Source organism: Pundamilia nyererei, unplaced genomic scaffold (genome assembly GCF_000239375.1).
Source record: "Pundamilia nyererei isolate P.nyererei 1_Seehausen unplaced genomic scaffold, PunNye1.0 scaffold00015, whole genome shotgun sequence".
Classification (NCBI taxonomy): domain Eukaryota; kingdom Metazoa; phylum Chordata; class Actinopteri; order Cichliformes; family Cichlidae; genus Pundamilia; species Pundamilia nyererei.
Genome location: NW_005187416.1, coordinates 6122015 through 6141287, shown reverse-complemented (window position 1 = coordinate 6141287; position 19273 = coordinate 6122015). Strand labels below are relative to the sequence as shown.

The window sequence follows — 19273 nt, the reverse complement described above, 5'->3', positions numbered from 1 at the left end:
ACAAAAGTATTGCACAGTGAGGTGAAGAGGCACTACAGCTTAGTTGTTCCCCCCTCCTTTGTCCTCCTGTTTCCCCTCCCTCTCCCCTCCAGAGAGGAGTTAAGCAGTCTGATGGCGTGTGGGACAAAGGAGATAGACATAGATGCTTCTTTAACTCCTCTTTCAAACCATCTGTCCTCTCCGTCCAAAATGTGAACATTGGCATCCTCGAAAGAGTGTCCTTTATCCTTTAGATGCAGATGGACTGCTGAGTCCATCTGCATCATTTGACCTTAGAACTGAAGAAGCTTCTCTGATGAGAGGTGAAACGTCTTCAAGTAACTTAAAGAAGTCCAGACGCTTTTCTTTACAAGCTCCTTTGACTACGATGACCTGGATGACTGAGAACCTTCACAGACGTATTTGCCGGGCTGTGTTGAATATAGATTCTTATACACCGTTTTATATTTATTCTTTATTCTCAGAGTATTAAACCACACCGAGGGGAGAAACAAAAATGAACACATTAATTTAATGTTTACATAAAGGTAATAATCAGATTCTCCCACAGTGTATTCTGGTCTTCCTCTGTGAAATCTCCCGCTCGGCTGCCAGCACACTTATCAATAACTGATTGATCAGATGCTGACAAAACCACCTCTTTCACCTTGGTTCAACTTTGTGTGACCCCCAGTGTTAGGGTAGGCGAAGCCACAGAAACATACCGTGTGTAGCTGATTCAGCCTCAGATGTTGGTCCTGCCTGATCTGAGCGACAGCAATGTGACTGAGGATGTGTCACATGGAGCAGCGACATCAGCCTTTTCCAAATATGACCCCCATTACTGATGAAACAGCCTGAAAATGATCTCATTCATCTAAATTTATCTCACCGTCACTTATTACCTTCTCACTGTAAACAGAAAAGCGTGGGCAAAGCAGACCCACGTGCCTCTCAGTACGTGACTTCACCCATGTGTGTTTGTTTGTGTTTCTTTCGGATTTGTGGTAGTTCCTCCTGTCCTGTTGCAAGAGCTCTGGCATGTCACAAGTTCATCTGAAAGCCCCCCTGAAAGCCCACACAATCAGCTGCTGGAGTTTGTGTTTCCCTTTCTGGAAGGTTGTGAAAAACAAACGAGGGAAACTTTCAGCATTTCTTCAAAAAAGGTTGGAGCGTGACTCCTTCAGCTTTTACAATAATTCATCCAGCGTTAGTAAATCTGAAAGCACTTGTACTCTGTTTTAGTTTTGTAAGCATAACAAACACAGGCGTTATTCTTAATTATTATCATAAAAATTATATTACAGTTGAGAAGTGAAAGCAGCAGAATTTCCTTCTTTCTGATTGTTGAAATGTTCACAAAGAGGAAGTAAGCCTTGCCGTGCACACACACAGTATAAAAGCTTCGCGTCTGTTGTCTTTCAGCTCAGTTGGACTCCGCTGGTGTGTTGCTTCTCAGCATGGAGAACATCTACGTCAGGCACTTGGAGCTGCTGGGCTACGAGAAGCGCTTCTTCCCGAGTCAGCACTACGTAAGGCTGCAAACATCTTATTCTGCTGCCCTAAAAAATCCTAAAAAAAAAACCGAGTGTAGAATCTTTTTTAACATCACCAACAGCACCAAGTTCAATTCTGAGGGTCGAGAATCTTTAAACGTCTGATGAACTGTGAAAGTAGCTCCTCTGTTTGTGCCTTTAAATGCCGTTTAAATGTGTGCAGGTGTACATGCTGATGGTGAAATGGAGCGACCTCTCAGAGAAGCTCATCTACAGGACGTATCCTGAAATCCACACTTTCCACGTAAGTCCATCTGCACCACGAAATAAAGGCTCTGCTCAGTAACGTTTGGACAAAATAAAGTTCAGTCGTCAGAGCCCAAAAATATTTTGTTTTCATCACAGAAATCTTTGAAGGACATGTTTCCCATCGAGTCCGGTCAAATAGAAAAGAGAGACAGAATCATCCCCTCATTGCCAGGTAAGAAAGAGGAAGCTCTCCTACTGTAGGTAAGTTATTTATATGTAACACTGCAGAGGTCAAAATCAACACCTCAGCAGGTAATCATATGAAACCACGGAGTAGTATTAAAAGAATCATTTCCAGTCGTATCTTTTCTGTGTAAAACCCCTCCGCTTTCAGGAAGCACCTGTGATTATCAGCCTCTTGCGGCCGGGCTCACTTCTGCTTTTCCCCCAAACGCAACACAGCTGAAATCAGCCGGTGTCAAAATGCAGCTCTTGAGCAGCAGTTACAGTCAAATTTAAATACAGGAGAAAAAATACGTTACGAAAAAGAAGAAGTGGGAGAACTGTGATTAATTCTCCGAAGAATATATGGCAACACGAGTCAGAGCAGCGCGTTGCACTGGTGACACAACACACAGGTTACTTTGGTCACAGCGTGCAAAGACAGCAGCTGTGAGACGTGCAGACTTTTAGACATTTTAGGGCATTTCCTGTCTGATTTTTGGAAGTTTGGATCCTTTCATTTTAAACAGAAATGTGCGAGTCCTCGTTTTCACTGTCATTTTCTGTTCCTCTTCAAAGAAAACAGAACTGCCACCTTACACAGCCCTCTTAGGAAACTTTCATTACAAAACAGCTGTTGCGACGTGAAGGACAAGACAAAACTGCATCTGTATAAATATATTTAAATATATCTTGTAAATATATTATGTTTGAGATGCAAAAGTAGGGGAGTCTTTTTTACAGTGCAAATGTTTCGTTTGCTTCCAAACAGCCAAACCTTCTTGTAGTTTAAAGCCATTCTCCAGGTTTTCTGAAGATCTTTCAACATTTTGAACATTGGCTGCTTTCTTACTCAGTTTCAGTCAAGTTCATTAAAGCATAAAACTGCACCTTACTCAAATAAACCACTGATGTGTGTCCACAAAAATTGGCAAAGAACCAATTTTAAATAGGTTCTTTAGGGACCAGCAGTCTGTCTCCAAACACATCGTCTGTTCCCGTTTCTTTAGTCGAATGTATGAAAAATTCAAGAAGATAACACAGGTCAATAGTGTAATATTACGGAGCCCCGCAGGGGACATGGGAGGAAAAAAATTAAGACGGACTTTTGCGAGATCTCCGAGTAATCAATTATTACTTAAACCAACTGTTAACTGTATATTTCTGTACATTTTCGTATTATGATTCATATTTCCACATTCAGTGACCTTGTTTATAGGTAATTTCATTGTTTGATAGCGTAAAAATGTTCCTAATTTAATGTCTAAAAGCACTTGACAAAAAGGAAGAATCCCATGTCAAACTAGTGCATCTAATTCTATTTTCATTACTGGAAATAACCGTATTTTTATGGGACAGTTATTTTCTGTTATTTCACGGTCGTATTTTGGCGCCTCGGCTGCCGGAATATTACCGTTGTTTTACGATGTTTTTTTTAACAGTGTATAATATAGTATTTTTGCACTAAGAAGGCGATTCCTAAAGATAGCTGACAACTTGGCACATCTCGTAGCATCCATCCAACCACTCATGTTTTTCCACCCATCTAATTCAGACAGATGGGTGGAAAAACCCATCTGTCTGCTTAATGCGGCATTAAGCAGCATGGGGGGTGACATTTTATAGTTCAGTAGCCCTGCACGGATGGATGGATGACATCTCTGCTACAGAAAGCATTGACTGAGGCCAAGGCTGGATGTCTCTTTGCAGCCACAGGCTCTGCATCTTTTACACTGACTGTAGATCATCCAAACAGGAAGCTCTTCCTCAGTTATTGCAGGTGCAGAAAATTGAGTGTCATCAGTTTAGCAGTGAAAAGTTGGTAGCATTTACTGAGCATAAAAGAGGACCTAACATGTATCTTTGAACAACAGTTTCCTGTTGTTATAGAAAACATTACCCCAAAGACACAGACTGTGTTTCTGTCCTCAGCTCCTCGGTGGTTATGGGAAAGCGAGAAGTCAAGAGAAACCACAAAGAGCACCCTGGCTGAGTACTGCCAAAAGGTCATCAGCCTGCCGCCTCACATCTCCCGCTGCAAACACCTCTCCAGCTTCTTCAAGGTCCGACCAGAGGATGAAAACCCGCCTGCCCCAAACACGTCAGTACATCACGCACGTCTCTGTTTACGTTACGGCAGTTAAACATAGAACGATGTATAAATGACCCTTTCCTCCTCAGACTGAAAAGAGCCGAGACCTTTTTGGTGTCCAGAGACCAGGCTCGAGACGTGGCGTCCGGTAAGACTCACTCACACTCACAGCCTTCTATTATTCACGTGTTACATTCTGTAATTCATTCAGGACCACTATGGTCAGAAGCAGCAGTTATATTTGGTGTGATGGCAGCCATGTCCTTCTAAAAGGTGAAGGAAAGCACAAGACAGAGCAGACAAAAGATGTGACACTGATTAGATCAGAGACCCTGAAAGGGAGGAGCTGAGGAAAAGGTGGGCTGCAAAGAAACTTGGAGAGACCAACGTGTCTATTTCCTGATCCCACCTCAAGATTGTCCTTCATAACTCTGTTTCTAAACAGACTGTGAGCTCTTTGATCAAATGTTTTAATAAAAACAAAAGTTGGGTGTGATTTGTTTTGGCCACACGGTTACTGGGCACATGTTCAGAAACTGGAAGACATCATCATCCAGATGTTGCAGGTCTTTTTAATGAGACTAAAACAGATTCTTGTGTTTGACTTCTCAGAGATTTCCGCCCCCATCATCTTGGACACCTACAGAGTGATTGCGGACTTCGAAAAGTCGACCAAGTATGAGATCACTCTGCACACCGGTGACCTGGTGGAAATCGTGGAGAAAAATGAGAACGGTGATAAAACAACTGAATCTTTTAGAGTTTATTTGTTATTCTGAATTTTAGAGCCTTCGTCTTTTCCCTGAACATTTTATTTACCAGTGATTGTTTTGTTTTTTCTATAAACCACATCAGGTGAAAATTAAGACCTGCTATTTGGTTTGCTAGCCCCACCTCTCGAGTGACTAGTGATTTTTACCACACATCTGGTTTTTATATACATTTTAGTTCTGGCCTGCCAAAACTTTGCATGTTTCTTCTGATTCTTCTTTAAAAGGAAGCCTACCAAAGGGCACTTCTTATGAGCAGCACGTCCATCATTTCCTGGTCGTGCTGTCTCTGCAGTAAACGACCATATAAAGAAGTCAGTGCGATGAGCTGATATTAGAGGAAAGCTTTTGACTCACTGGGATTACGCATACATTAGTTACCCACATTCTTTCTTAACTTCAGTAAAAAGAAAAACAACAATAATCAAACATGTCTGCAGGTAAAAAAGACAAAACGTAAAACAGCATAGTACAGAGTTTATAATAAAGGTACAGATTTGAAATCCCTATGTTAGGGAAAATGAAAAGATACAAATACTCTGAATGTTTTTTGTTGTTGTTGATTTACTATTCAGTGATGATAAATTCTAAAGAAACAGGAAGTTGGTGTTACGGCACAGTTAGTCAAGTTTTATGGTGACACTGCCTGAAAAAGAGGAGCTGGGGTGGAGGAGAGGTTGCAACGTAGCTTGCAGATGCAGAAGGAAAACAAGTGTTTGCTCTGATTGTGCCTCGAATTGGTTTAAGTAGAGTTTTATGTGATCTGTCTTGATGCATGCTGAATCATCCAGGTAAGTAAATCCCAAAAGGTTGATTCTGTATATCTGGACGTAACGTTTTCAGTGGGAGAAAAGTCACTTGGATGAGCGACGAAACATCCTCAGGAAACATAAGGAAGTCCAAGCTCCTCAGCCTGACCCGGATGACTGAAAACCTACACAGACATCTAAATACCACCTTTACCACTCTGACTTTTACTTCAGCTCTTGTTTCCTACTTCTAAATTATGCCACTTTGGTCCAGAATCTGCAGTATTTCCAGTCACAGTATCACACACCGTATATAAAAGAAGGTCTGAAAGGTGAAGCCAGTGCAGAAGCGTCTTGAATGTGCATTCTTTCTCATGGCCACCGGGGGGTTTATTTTTAAGCCAATAGAAAACAACCCATCTTCTCACTTTAACGCTGACCTCAGTAAACACTTAGCTGAATAATTTATGTTGGTCTCGAATTTCAAGCCTTACTGAGTGACGCTTGATGTTCCTGCTGTGATCAGGTTGGTGGTTCTGCCAGTATGAGTCAAAGCGAGGCTGGATTCCCGCGTCATACCTGGAGCCTCTGGATGGACCGGACGAGGCCGAGGACGTTGAACCCAACTACGAAGGCAAGAAGCTCTGGTTTTAATCCGCCGTGGGTTGTGGCACTCTTTCTTTTAGGCACACGTTCATATAAAATGCTGTGTGTCACTGCAGGAGACGAGCACATCACCATCCAGGCCTACAAGGCGGAGCAGGACGACGAGATTTCTTTGGAGGTCGGTGAAACTGTAGAGGTCATCCACAAGCTACTGGACGGGTGGTGGGTCGTAAGGTACGACGAGTCCTTCACTTCAGAGCCCCTTCAGTACATTTAACAGACGCTTGATCTCACAGACTCTGCATTCATAAAAAACACAGATTCAGAGAGTTTTTGTACTTCGACACCGGTCTCAGTTTTTAACATGGAACCACTCTGCTTGTTTCCAGCTCCAGCTTCTTATACCAAGACTTGGTCTTGGTATAAGAAGCTGGAGCTTGTCCTCCTAAAAAGACAGCCTACAGCCATAGCTGTGTACCTGAGATGAACATATGAGGGATATCCCCTTTCTGTATGACACCATACAGACTGCACAGACAGTTTATAAAAAATATATTTTTATACACTCAGCTCAACTCAGAAAGCAGGTTGCCTAATGTGTATTTCTCAGACATGCTGCACTGTAGGGTTATAAAGTTAAAGAAAAGCTGTTGTTTGAGACTAATTCCACATTTGTAAAGTTCATTGAACCTTTTTTTCCTCTTAAACGGCTGTTTTGTACAGGAAAGGAGACGAGACTGGATATTTCCCCTCTTTGTTCCTGTCGAAGGCCGGAAAGAGAGAGAGATTGAACCCGGGTGGGCAGAAGCCACCACCTCGCAGGTCTGTGCCTCATCTTAAAATACATAATGAGCTGGTTTCTGTTGCCAGGTCTGCAGTGCCTCCTCCATTCTCATACTGGCATTTTACTGTGTAACATCAGATTAAAGGGAAGTGAGTTGTGAAAAAACCCTCAGGATGTGATTTCATTTCTCCTTGTTGCTTTATGGTCCGCTTATGTGCTCATAGAATTAGAAATTCCAGGAAATGCTCTGCAGGAGTTATTTTTGGGTGTCTGGGTCATTTTTCTGCTTTTTAATCTTCCACAGCTGACAGGAAATCAGCAGCTATGTAATAAAAACAGATAATATTACCAATTTTGTGTAATTACAATTTGCAGGTTATGTCACCTTCAGTTACCCCCAGATGCCCATTATGAGTTGGGTTAAAACACTGAGGATTGAGGGATTCAGGTTAAATATTTGATCTCAGCGATGGATACAGGTTGGATAAATGCTAAAATACGGGATACATTAATCCAGGGGATGTTGAACCTTTTGAGTCAAAGGACCAGTTACAGGGGAAGAAATCTTCCAAGAGCCTCAGATTTAATACTAAACTTTTGCAAACTGTTTTCCACCCAAGAAGAAACAAAGTCTATCACCTCACCTTTTTTGCAGCTTGCAGCTGTTCCAAACACTTAACAAACCCACCACCTGTCCTTTATCTCCCTCAGATCGACCATCAGAAATGCCAAGAGCATTCATAACAAGTCTCGCCAGCGGCTCAGCCAGGAAACCTACCGCCGGAACAGCCGCCGCTACTTCCAGCAGAAAGGCAGCCGGCTCAGCGAACCACAGAGGAACTCCAAGAATGCAGCAAAGTCCCCGCTGAAGGAGAGGAAGAACCAGGGTAATGACCACGTGTCCACCACTGTCTTAAAAAGTCTTAAAATCTCTGAAGTAAATAAAAAATACATTTAGCAGTATTCACATGTTTGAACATCTACTCTTTTAAAGTCTTTGAAAAAATGCTAAAAGGTTTTTTTGTTTGTTCTTTCTTTTGTTAAATTAATTGTTTTTCAGTTCGTTCATTTTAGAGGTGTCAAAGCAAATATGCTACTGCAAACAGGAAGCTTTTGAGGCATGGCTGAAACTGATACAGGGGGATGTATGTGGGAAACCGTACGCGATCTGCAAGCTCCACATGATGGAAATCGAACTAAAGATGTTCACACACACTGGAAATCTCCACATATTTGTAATTTTCTCTAACAGGACATCAGTCTGTGCTCCTTTGCATCACTTGCAGGTAATTTGATGTATAAAAACACATCAGAGCCAAACTGAGAGGATTTTTGACTTCCTCGTAATCCCATTTTGCAACAAAATGGTTGGTTTGTTACAACCGAGTTAGATGCGCAACAGAGAGCGCTAACTAGACAGTCCTCAGCCAATAAGAATGAAGGGAATTAAATGGGTAAAACTTCATAAAAACCATGTACAGATCTCAGCCACAGAGAGACCTTTTACCAACACCAAGCCCAGACATACGATTGCATGAGGAAGGTCAAAAGGCATAAAAGTCTTTGACAGGTTGAATATGGATTCAAACTTACTTCATAATACTGGAACATTTTAGTCCCAGGAGGAGGCCAACGATCCACTGAGATGTCCAGCTATCTTTATTAGAACCATCAGAGTAAACCTTAGAGCGTTTTGGTTCCTTCAAAGGCCTGTTTGGGGATTGGAAGCTTGTTTTAGGGTTTAAAGGTAGACTTGAATTCAGGGCGAAGGTTGAGTACATGTTTGTGGTGGTTAAACATCGTGTTAAGAGTCTTGGGAATACATTAATGAACAGTTCTTGTGATACAAATTCGGAATTAGGACGATATTTGACAGGAGCAGAGGTGGAAAGTAATGAAGTACAAATACATATGTTACTGTACTTAAGTAGAATTTTCAGGTATCTGCACTTTACTTGAGTAGTTTGTCTTCCGACTATTTCTTACTTTTCTTCCCTACATTTTTGAAACAGGCTTGTTTGCTTTAACACATTTGAGACGAGTTATATTATGAAACATGCTGCGAAACAAAGTGACGTCCTTCAGCTGTTACTGGAGTATTTTTTAACACTAGTATCTGTACTTCTACTTAACTACAGAATGTCTCTGATAAAGTTGTGCCACCTCTGGACAGGAGTCTCAACCAGACCATTAAAACCAAACAACTGGTGACACTTCTGTTTCAGTTAGTGTGAACTTGGTCTTTAATGTTATTCCTCGAACCCCGGGCTGACCTGCTCGTGTTGCTGTTTCTGACTCACAGATAACATTCCCGAGATGTCCGGCACGAGCTCGGAGAGCGAGCTAAAGAAGGAGGCGCCGGTCATCCCTCCCCGACCCAGCCCAGAGCTCATCTTGGAGCGCTGCACCGACAACACCTGCAAGAAAGTCAGCATCCACAAGTCACCGTCCAGCTCCTCAAGCTAGCACAAAAAAGATTTGACGGAGCAATCCTTACAGAGCCGTTTTGTTAACAAGAGTCCTAGTTTTAGAAGACCTTCATGTTTTGAGTTTTTAGATATATTACAAGGTGTGGATAAAAGGGCTGGAAATGTACTATAATTTTCTAACTGCCATCAAACGCATGGAAAGACCAAAAAGCAGCCACGTGTCAGTAAGTTATTCATTGGTTTGTGAACACGTCTTTAATTCAGCCTTTCAAACATTTCCTCACTTCTTAGGACGAAACGTGTTTTTCTGGAATTGTTTTCAGTGGCGTAATAATCCATATTTTCTAGCAGATGGACGGTCAGAGTAAATGACAAGTGTAAAGTTACGTGGTTTGACTTTAGGCAGCAGTACATTTTGTTTCAGAGCTTTCTCTTTTAAAGACTCCATGTTTTATATCTTTGGACTACCAGAGCAGCTTTGTATGATTCGAGTCCAAAATAATGCCTGTTTGTCTTACACTGGGCTTGAGCGCAGCTCCTAAGTTACTCCTCTGTCTAACATAAGCTGTTTTAGCTCCTCCTCTTTTAAGCCAGCTTTCTTCTGATTGGCTGCCCCTCACAAACAGGTCTGAATAGCAGGTTGTCTGCTGTAGATGTTAATCTCAAAGATAACGCCATTAAATTTTATTATGATTATAAGCAGTATTGAAACTCTGACCCACCTGCACCATTAACATGTAAATTTGGAACTTTGGTGATAAAAGAATAACCGTGTCTTTGGCACATTTTTATTAGTTATCTGGGGGTAAAAATGCTTTGTTTTGTTGTAATTTGTAAGCTTATTTTTAATTTATGCCAAATATCAGCACAAAAAAATGGTTTCGGAATAAGTAAATACCTGCATTTGTGGAGCATCACCTCACCTTTTTATTTGCTTGTTGTCCTATTTAAAGTGTACATGTTACGCAACTCTGACTGTCATACCTCTATTTTTTTGTAAATTGCTTTATTAACTATAAAAAACAGTTCGAGGTGTTCACTGGGTAATTTACTTTTATTAGAAAATAAAGGCCATTGCACAGCACATGTGTTTTATGTACATGAAACACTTTATGTAAGTTTTGGTGATTCAGTCATCTGTGGTTGCAAATTTTAAAGCCATCCTGATACCTTCTCCCACCAACGATGTGGAGATCCAACTTTTTTAGATCCAGTTAAAATCAAGGTACTCAAACAGATGCTCTGGAAAAATTCCAGAATTCTTGGAACAGAGTTTAATACACCGAATCATATGAACAGCAAGAAAATACATACAAGGTATAGCAAGATAACATAGCAGAAAGCAAGCAAAGCAAACCCCCGAGGTGTACAGCCTTAAGCACAGACAGCAGAGCAACACAGAGACGGACGCCTCTGGTCCTCTAATATATGGGGACCGGTATCCCCGCCCCCTGCTGCAGCGTAACTTTCCCACCCGTCCTCCAGCCAAACACAGCTGCAGGCTCAGGTAGCAGCCAAGGTCCTGGCCAGAGGCCAGTCAGGACTGGCTACGCTTTTGGCTTTGGCTTTTCACAATAGGTCATGACACGGTAAAATATCGCACATAAATCCTAATTATTAAATCTTACACAGAAAGTGGCATAATCTTATAATATACAATCTTATAACTACATGGGTTACATACATTAAAGTGTGTGTGTGTGTGAGAGTAATTATATTGTATGATATCTTATTGTGATGTGCTCAGGATCTCTGTTACAATGTTACTGTTTTGGATGTGTTGCATGAAAGACATTGAGTGTGTATTGAGAGAGGTTAGTTACCGGATCTGGAGAGTGAGTTATTCAGGAGAAATTCTCTCCTTACATTAACTGCCCTGTTACTGTACCACCTTAATAAACCATGTCCTTAAGACTCTACGTGGAAGTTAAAATATATGTTCAGTGCAGATAAGGTAAGGTAAGGTTTATTTATCAAGTGCTTTTCGTAGACAGGCAGTCACAAAGTGCTGTACACAAAGGTTAAAATAAAGAAAACATTAAGTAATAAAGTAGACAATATAAACAATGCAAATTCAAAACAATTCAACAATTCTATCTATATATAGTGTATATAGTTATATAGGTATAACTATATACATGTCACACAAGTCCACCACACATACTGCCATCATTACGTATTCGCATAATTAGTGACTGTTTCACTTTGAGTTTGTTCGATAAAACCAAAATAATTAACAATTTTGATGGAAAAGAAATTTAAAAAAACAGGATGACCCCGACGTGATTTGAACACGCAACCTTCTGATCTGGAGTCAGACGCGCTACCGTTGCGCCACGAGGTCTTGTGTGCAAGCAGTGGGTATATGGTCATATGAATAAGCACCATTCATGCTAAAGTCTTTTTTAAGAATTTATATCACAGTAAAAGACATGTGCTACCGTCATTTGTAGCATCACGGAACAAAAGCGACATATGTCGCGTCGCTGTCGTTCTGCAAGGTAAAGCTCGCGAAAGCCGCTAGCCAAGGGCTAACGGCTAAGCGACGCTTAAAAAGCAGGGCTCTAAAGTAGTTAAAAGTGAAGGGGGTTGGTTAGCTTTGTGTCGCCGTCACTGTACCGATATAACAGACAATGAACAGTTCTTCTGCTCGTTGATTAATATTAGCTACTGCACATAACCATCTCATATAACGTATATGTACTGTACTATGAATCGACCTGGTGACACTTGCCTGATATCTGTCCCTGGTGGTCTAGTGGTTAGGATTCGGCGCTCTCACCGCCGCGGCCCGGGTTCGATTCCCGGTCAGGGAACATCTGTTTTATAATATTGCTTTAATTACATGAATTTACAAACTTTTTTTAAATGAAAAGTGATTCTTTAGTTATTTATGTCAGTATGCACAGCACAAGATTCACTAAAGCAAAGATACTCTCAGGCTGTTGTATCTTTGGTGCATCTTAATGTTCCCTGCAGAGAGATTGCGTGTTCTGGCTTGCTGCATAAGGGCACGACAAGTCATTCAGAATTAATAAAGCGAGAAGAGGAAGTCAGGTGATTAAAACTTCCCTTCAAAATAAAAACGCAGTTTCACATTAGAAACGTCTCTCACCTGTCAGAGGAGCAGGGTCAGCAGGACACCATATGCATTGGATGGGTAACCAATTATGTCACTCTGGTATTCACAAAAATCAACGAATCAATAACTAAAATTGTATAACAGCAGCAATAAAAGTGTAAAAATATCTATCTTAGATTGCAGAAGCAAATTGTCTGCACAGGCTAGGGTGACCAACCGTCCTCTTCTTTTGCACTTGTTGACTTGTAAAAGCATATAAAGACATTTTTTATTTCATAATTCATTAACCACACAGAGAAGGCATCGTCTAAATATGTTAACGTTTTCTTGAAGCAAACAGTATTTTTAAAGTTCTTAACAACCGGTCCAAGTGTCCTTTATGGAAATCAAAATATGGTCACCCGGGCTCATCAGTGTCCTCCTCAGTGATTATTGGTGATATTTTTGTTATCAGTTGTATATCAGCAGAATTCAGCTTAAAGGGGGACAGTGATTTATTGGGGAGCCTGGACCCTTGAGGTCCAGCTATAATCCCAGCACTGTGGGAGAGGAACGTTATGACCTACAATACTAATGTTTAGGTATGCATGTGACACCAGTGACTGAAGAAGATGTTTCATTTATACAGCAGCCATCCCAAGGCAAGATCAAAGTACAGTTAAAGTAAAGACCCCACAGCACCAGACAGAGAAAACCACAATGATCAGATGATCCCTTAAAGCAGCACTTGGCAAGCACGGGGAAGAAGAGCTTCCCTGTGCCATAACTGCCATAACTGCAGAACCAGCTTCAGATATTGTCATTCATCATGCTGAAGGGGGACAAAGTGAAAATATATTAACGTCTCATTGATTTCTTAGTGTTTGACATATCTCTCTCACTTACATGTTTCAGATCATCAAAAAAATGCAATAAAATTACTTTTAACAAAGCTTGGCTGGATTTTTCCTCTTAATAAAGAAAAACATAAATCGAATTTGTTTTTACTTGGATTAGCTTTGTGTTAAATATATTAAAATGTATGTAATGATCTTAAAAAGTGTGACAAAAAGAAAAGCAAGGTATTGTCATGTACATCTTCTCTCACTTCTCTAAATCTGTTAAACTGGTAAATCTCTTCTTCAAACTGTCTCACAGTTAATTTTAAGATTATGTTTCTTTCCGCAATTTTATGTATGTTCTACTAAACGTGCAATATTCTTTTATTTATTTATTTCTAAATTATTTCTGTGAAAATCTAAAAAGGTGCTCTATAACTTCCATACTAATTTACTTAAATGTATTATTTATGTTTGAAAATCTCACCGGAAATGCGCCGGTCGTGTCAGTGCTAGCTTGTTGCTCGATGCAGCAGCAGGAGCAGCCTGCATGGTGACCGTCACAGAGAAAGACAGTAGAAAAGAGAGGGGCTAAAACGAGAGAGGAGGACTCACCGCTCCCGGCCTCCGCTCATGCATGCGGACACCGGCCTCGGACCGGACGGACGGACAGCAGGACCGCGAATCACCGGAAACATGGCGGCGGGAACAACAAGCTGCTCGGAGCCTTAGCGTCCACAAATCAGAGGCAGGAGGCGAGCGGAGGAGCATCACCTATGCAGGTCACCTCAGACATCTCTCTCTGTTGATGTGTCTGTGCCGAGCCAATGCCCGGCATGTGCTACTGTATTTACTTTATTCGTGTCAGTCATTAATAATCTTGTGCTCTGTATCTACTGTGCAGCATCATCATTGAACCTGTTATTTTTCACCCGTTTTTAAATGTCCTCCTTTCTTCCATTACTCTGATCTTGCTGTCCAACAGCAGCATCATGTGTCTGTCCTGGTGCCACCGTGAGTGAAGCAGACAGTAAAAGTGCTCCTGAGGCCTTTTAGTCCACAGTGCATTAATGCAGCAGTGATAACAGAACAAAGCAACGTGCTGCACATTTATCAGGAAGCTGTCATAAAAACACAGGCTGACACGTTTATTATGAGTCTTTACTAAACTAGACTGCAGCTTAACATTTTATTTTTTGTTCTAACACGTTTGCTCCAGTTTCCTTCATTAAGAGTTTATTTTAGATAAACTGTGAAAGAAAGAGTGGACTGGATGTGTATGAACCCTGTGTTTACTGGATATATTCCTTTCCACAGAGGCAATGAGGTGAGCGCTGAAAGCAGCATCCTGTTTCAAACCATCAATACGATCAACGCACTAAGACGAGCCATGGCCTACAAGGTAATGTGCTCACTTCGCCCTCTCAGGTCATCTGCAGTGTTTGCTCTGAATCCTCCGAGCGATATAAATGCGTCCTCTCTGAGCCTGTGTGTGAAATCTCAGCCTCTCTGCGCTCAGAAACGTGTGCTTTGTGATGAAGCTGACTCACAGAGTCAGCAGTAGTACCAGCAGCAGATGCTGTGGGTGTCGAGTTTCATTCACACAGCTTCAGCTGCGCTGAGTATCAGTACAAACATCACAGGGGTGGCACAGCAGCTGTTATAGTAAACAGGATGCAGCGCAGCAGCGAGGTGTTTGTTCACAAAGTAAAACCGTTTGTGCGTCTGCAGGATCGATCCATCGACCGTCAAACTGCACAGAAGTTCCCCGGCAGGCCTCTCAGTAACCTTCAAACTATGACTGTAGAAGTACGTGAAGATGGGCCCAGAATTAAGACCTTGATCTATGCCCTTCAAGTTTCATTGGAGATCTGTCGTACTAATGAAGCTCAAATAATTAATTTAAAAAGGCCAGATTTCACCGTGCACCCTGTTTCCAACCAGCCGGGAACGTGTGAGGATTTTGCTCATTTAGAGTCAAACCAGTGAGTGCTGCGTTAAACTGCTGCGCCTGTGTTCAGTGAGGATTTCAGGAGATGTGATCTGAGGCGTAAATGTCCCACTGCAGCCGACCAATCAGCTGCTGTGCGCTGTGACGCCGCTGCCAACCTCCCTCAGCGGACGGATTAAAACACGCACACGCCGGCCTTTTTAATCACGGGTAGTTTATGTGTTCATATCTCCTTGCATGACACACACACACGATTCTGCTCTCTGTGTGAGGAGCAGCTTGATTTTGTGATCTCGTGAAGAGAGAAGAGGCCATTTTGTGTCAGTCTTCACTTCCTGGCGTCTTTAAAGAGCCGTTTCAGCTGCAGAGTGAGTATCTTCTCAAAGATGCATGTGTGTGTGTGTGGGGGGGATTTGTCTTAACATCTTTAATCAGATGCCCTGTCACAACATCTGTTTGCAGTCAGCAGCACTAAACTGATGCTGCCTCCGTTCACGGGATCATGTTGGAGGCTGGATAAGCTGGTGACCTGCAGATGGACGAAGCCGCTCGGATGCAAAACGCCTCAGATGCTAAAAACTTTTTATTTAATAAAACCTAAAATGAGCAAATAAGGAAAATCATCAGATTATTATCACCAAATTATTCCACAATAAGAGCGTTTGTGGGAAAGCACCCACTGCTGTGGCGCTGACACCTCCAGCTTGATTTCTAAGTGCGAGTGAATGAAGGCTGTTTCTCGCCGAGCGGCTCGCACTGAAGACACGCTTCATAATTTGAAGTGAACGTGTTGAAACAAAGTGTGAGCGCAGGCAAAGGCTGCGTCCACACTAACCCGGATAGATTTAAAACGGTGTTTTCGTCTGAAAGCGCTCGGCGTCCACACGGCTGAAAACGCTGACGTTCCAGTCCTGCACATGAAACGCAAAAGCGAGTGAGAATCAAAGAGTTTGATCTGTAGCACGTACAGACTGATATTAACCTTTAATCGGGCTGTCAGAGCTGAGAGCGAACACAGCAACTGCTGCCCTCCGCTGTCGTAGTTTAATTGGTCACATGACTGCATCATATGACTAACACGTGTCATCGTTTTCGAAAGTCTCCGTTTTCGCTGTCCACACTGCGACGTGAAAGCACCGTCTTCAAATGAAAGCGTTTTCAAAACGCTGCGTTTTCCATCTCAGTGTGGACGGACAGAGAGGGCTGACGCAGAGACAGGCAACCATATTCACACCTGATTCAGTTACCAATGAACTGTCACGTGTTAGCGCTGCCACCGGCTGCCGACCTGTCCAGATTTCATTTATGTATTTATTTATAAAGCACGTTTAATGACAACAGGGAGCTGACCAAAGTGCTGCACAGAGTGACAGTTAAACAACGACAGGTAAGAAAATTAAAAGAAAATTAGGATAAAAGAACATGGAGTTTCAAAAGCCAGAGTAAAAAAATATGTTTTAAGATGCGATAAATAATAATAAAATAATAATTAATAATAATAATAATAATTAAATAAAAAGAGTGACAGTCGGGCCTTTCTAATGTGGAGCGGTAGATCGTTCCACATTTTCGGTGCCACAACCACAAATGCCCGATCTCCTCTACGACCCATCCTAGACTTACGTACGGTGAGGAGCAGGTGATCGCTTGATCGAAGGGCTCTAGACGGCGTATACAGCTGCAATAGGTCAGACAAATAGTCCGGTGCCCGGCCAATTAGCACTTTATTAGTCAAAAGTAAGATTTTGAATTAAATTCTAAAACGCACTGGAAGCCAATGAAGGGAAGCAAGCATGGAGTAATATGTTGGTGTTTCTTGCGAGCTGCAGCAAGTTGGAGCCGGGCCGAGCTGGACTGACTGACACCCACATATAGTGAACCGCAGTGATCCAGCTGAGATAAAACAAACGCATGAATTGCTCGTTTCAAGTTTCTAAAAGATAAAAAAGATCAATGTTAGGTTTTGTATTGTTGATTGTCATTTATGCTTAGAAATATTTAACCATATATGCTTAGAGGTGTATAATCAATTGTGTAGTGATAGTCTGCAAACTTTGTGTGCATTAGAGAGCACTCTGGGAGCACGAGAGAGGTCGTACCTTTTTATTGTTTTATGGTAGGATTAACGTAGCTACGTCTGTTCTAGTCTAAGTGCTTTTTGTTTAGATGAACCGAAGGACTTCCTCACCGTGTTATCTAGGGTGAACCATTTAGGGTGAGGGGGTGACTACCCTCTTCCTGACCAAGGATGTTTGCTTGTGTGCTTTAATGTTATAGGACCCTTTGATCAGCAGTACACACACATACACACAGGCAAGGTACTCTTTGTGTGTATGTAGACGTCGTATGTTAATGAACCTATGCATATTCATGTAGCCTCAATAAAAGAGCAGTGTTACGGGGGAGCGGTCGAGAGCAACTGGGGTCAAACGAAGGAACGGCGTCTGTCCGGTCTCTCCCGTGCACGAGAAACATGAAGAACTTTGCCTACTTCGTGTCTTGCTTGATGTGTAATTATATTGTCTTCAACGTTCCAGCGAATAGGTTCAAGCTACAAACCTATCAATCTCACTTTGGATAGGAGCCTTAATTTAAAAAAGGCCGCTGGACAGCGGAATTAATTTGTTTCTCGAATGTAAGTTTGCTATCCAAGAAAACCCCCGGGTTTTTTACATGCGTTTTAACAGCACGTTTTAGGTTACATAAGTCCAAATCTGGGGCATTGAAATTACAGCTCGGTCCAAAAATAATTACCTCAGTTTTATCCTCATTGAAGGTAAGAAAATCTGAGGCCATCCAGGTTTTAACTTTGTCAAGACATTTGATTCCATGGGCGTGGAGGTGTTTCTATTAAACCGAAGAGAAGTCTGGGTGTCGTCGGCATATGAGTGAAAGTAGATGTTATGCTTCCTAAAGATTAGGCCTAGGGGCAACATGTAGATTGAAAAAAGAATTGGGCCTAATACAGAACCCTGCGGGACACCACAAGTAAAAGGAGCTGGGGAAGAAATAAAATCATCAAGGCTTACGGAAAAAGTCCCCTCGGAGAGGTACGACCTAAACCAAGCGGATACCTTTGATACCACATTGCTCCAAACGGGAGATCAGAATGCTGCGGTCAACAGGATCAAAGGCTGCAGTTAAGTCTAGGAGCAGGAGCACAGCTGGGCCTCCTGAGTCAGTGATTAATAAAATATTAAGTATTTTTAGGAGGGCAGTTCCTGTGCTGTGGTGGGTTTTGAAGCCCAACTGGAACTTCTCAAAAATATTATGACTATTTAGAAAGGATTGTAGCTGCTCAAATACAATCCTTTCTGAAATTTCTGACAGAAACGGAAGCTTGGAAACAGAAGAATCAAGGTTCGTTTTTTAAGCACTGGCTGCACTACAGCGTGCTTGTATCCAGCTGGTACCACTCCAGAGCTGAGACTATTAAAAATAGTTAAAATGTCGGGACCGACTACCTTAATAATCTTTTTTAGAAAATGGGTCGGGACTCCATCTGAAGGGCAGGATGATGTCTTTATGCTATTGCAAAGATCTTCCACCTGGTTAAGACATACAGCCGCAAACTGGTCAAAAGCAGTTGAGGAGGTAAATGTTAATGAGACATTATACAGAAACGGGGTAGATGTAGATCGAAGCCTTTCTATCTTATTAATAAAAACCTGCAAGAACCAATCGCATCGGAGGAGAATAGATGGATAGAAATGTAAGCTGAGGTTATCGTGGGTGATGATGCAGTTGCACACTGTGCCTTTTGAGAGGAACTCTGAACATGTCGAGCAACTCAGGAACCAGTATGTCCAGGTAAGATCAGAATAAAATACAGATCTGTTTTTGAACAAAACCAAACGCACACAAAGACAATTTTACAAATTTACTACTGTAACAGCTTATGTTGCCTTGTGGATTTATGTTAGAGAGTCATGGAGATTGAAGGCAGGCAAACACACCACATTTTCATCTTTGTGGATGAGGCAGGTTTCAACTTGGCCAAAGCACGGCGACGAGGGAGGAATGTGATTGGGAAGAGAGCCACAGTG

General features: G+C 41.9%; 2 protein-coding genes and 2 non-coding genes across 4 annotated transcripts in view; 3 read left to right on the top strand and 1 right to left on the bottom strand.

Annotated features, from left to right (window-relative positions):
• Positions 1 to 1401: 1401 nt before the first annotated feature.
• On the top strand, positions 1402 to 10460 carry ncf1 (neutrophil cytosolic factor 1). Its single transcript, XM_005725472.1, has 11 exons — positions 1402 to 1511; positions 1699 to 1779; positions 1881 to 1956; positions 3879 to 4047; positions 4128 to 4186; positions 4651 to 4773; positions 6084 to 6191; positions 6280 to 6397; positions 6887 to 6985; positions 7659 to 7834; positions 9250 to 10460. Exons 1-11 carry the CDS (start codon positions 1440 to 1442, stop codon positions 9411 to 9413), a joined length of 1245 nt encoding a protein of 414 aa, XP_005725529.1. The 5' UTR covers positions 1402 to 1439; the 3' UTR covers positions 9414 to 10460.
• A 1188-nt stretch (positions 10461 to 11648) lies between these two features.
• Positions 11649 to 11720, bottom strand: trnaw-cca (transfer RNA tryptophan (anticodon CCA)). Its single transcript has one exon. It is a non-coding gene; the product is annotated as a tRNA-Trp (tRNA).
• A 400-nt stretch (positions 11721 to 12120) lies between these two features.
• On the top strand, positions 12121 to 12192 carry trnae-cuc (transfer RNA glutamic acid (anticodon CUC)). Its single transcript has one exon. It is a non-coding gene; the product is annotated as a tRNA-Glu (tRNA).
• A 1577-nt stretch (positions 12193 to 13769) lies between these two features.
• st6gal1 (ST6 beta-galactosamide alpha-2,6-sialyltranferase 1) overlaps positions 13770 to 19273 on the top strand; it is a 19467-nt gene continuing 13963 nt past the window's right edge. Inside the window, exons 1-2 of the mRNA XM_005725471.1 lie at positions 13770 to 14058; positions 14594 to 14678. Of these exons, the coding sequence (XP_005725528.1) occupies positions 14667 to 14678 (12 nt within the window). The 5' untranslated portion in view covers positions 13770 to 14058; positions 14594 to 14666. The remainder of the gene's footprint in view (positions 14059 to 14593; positions 14679 to 19273) is intronic.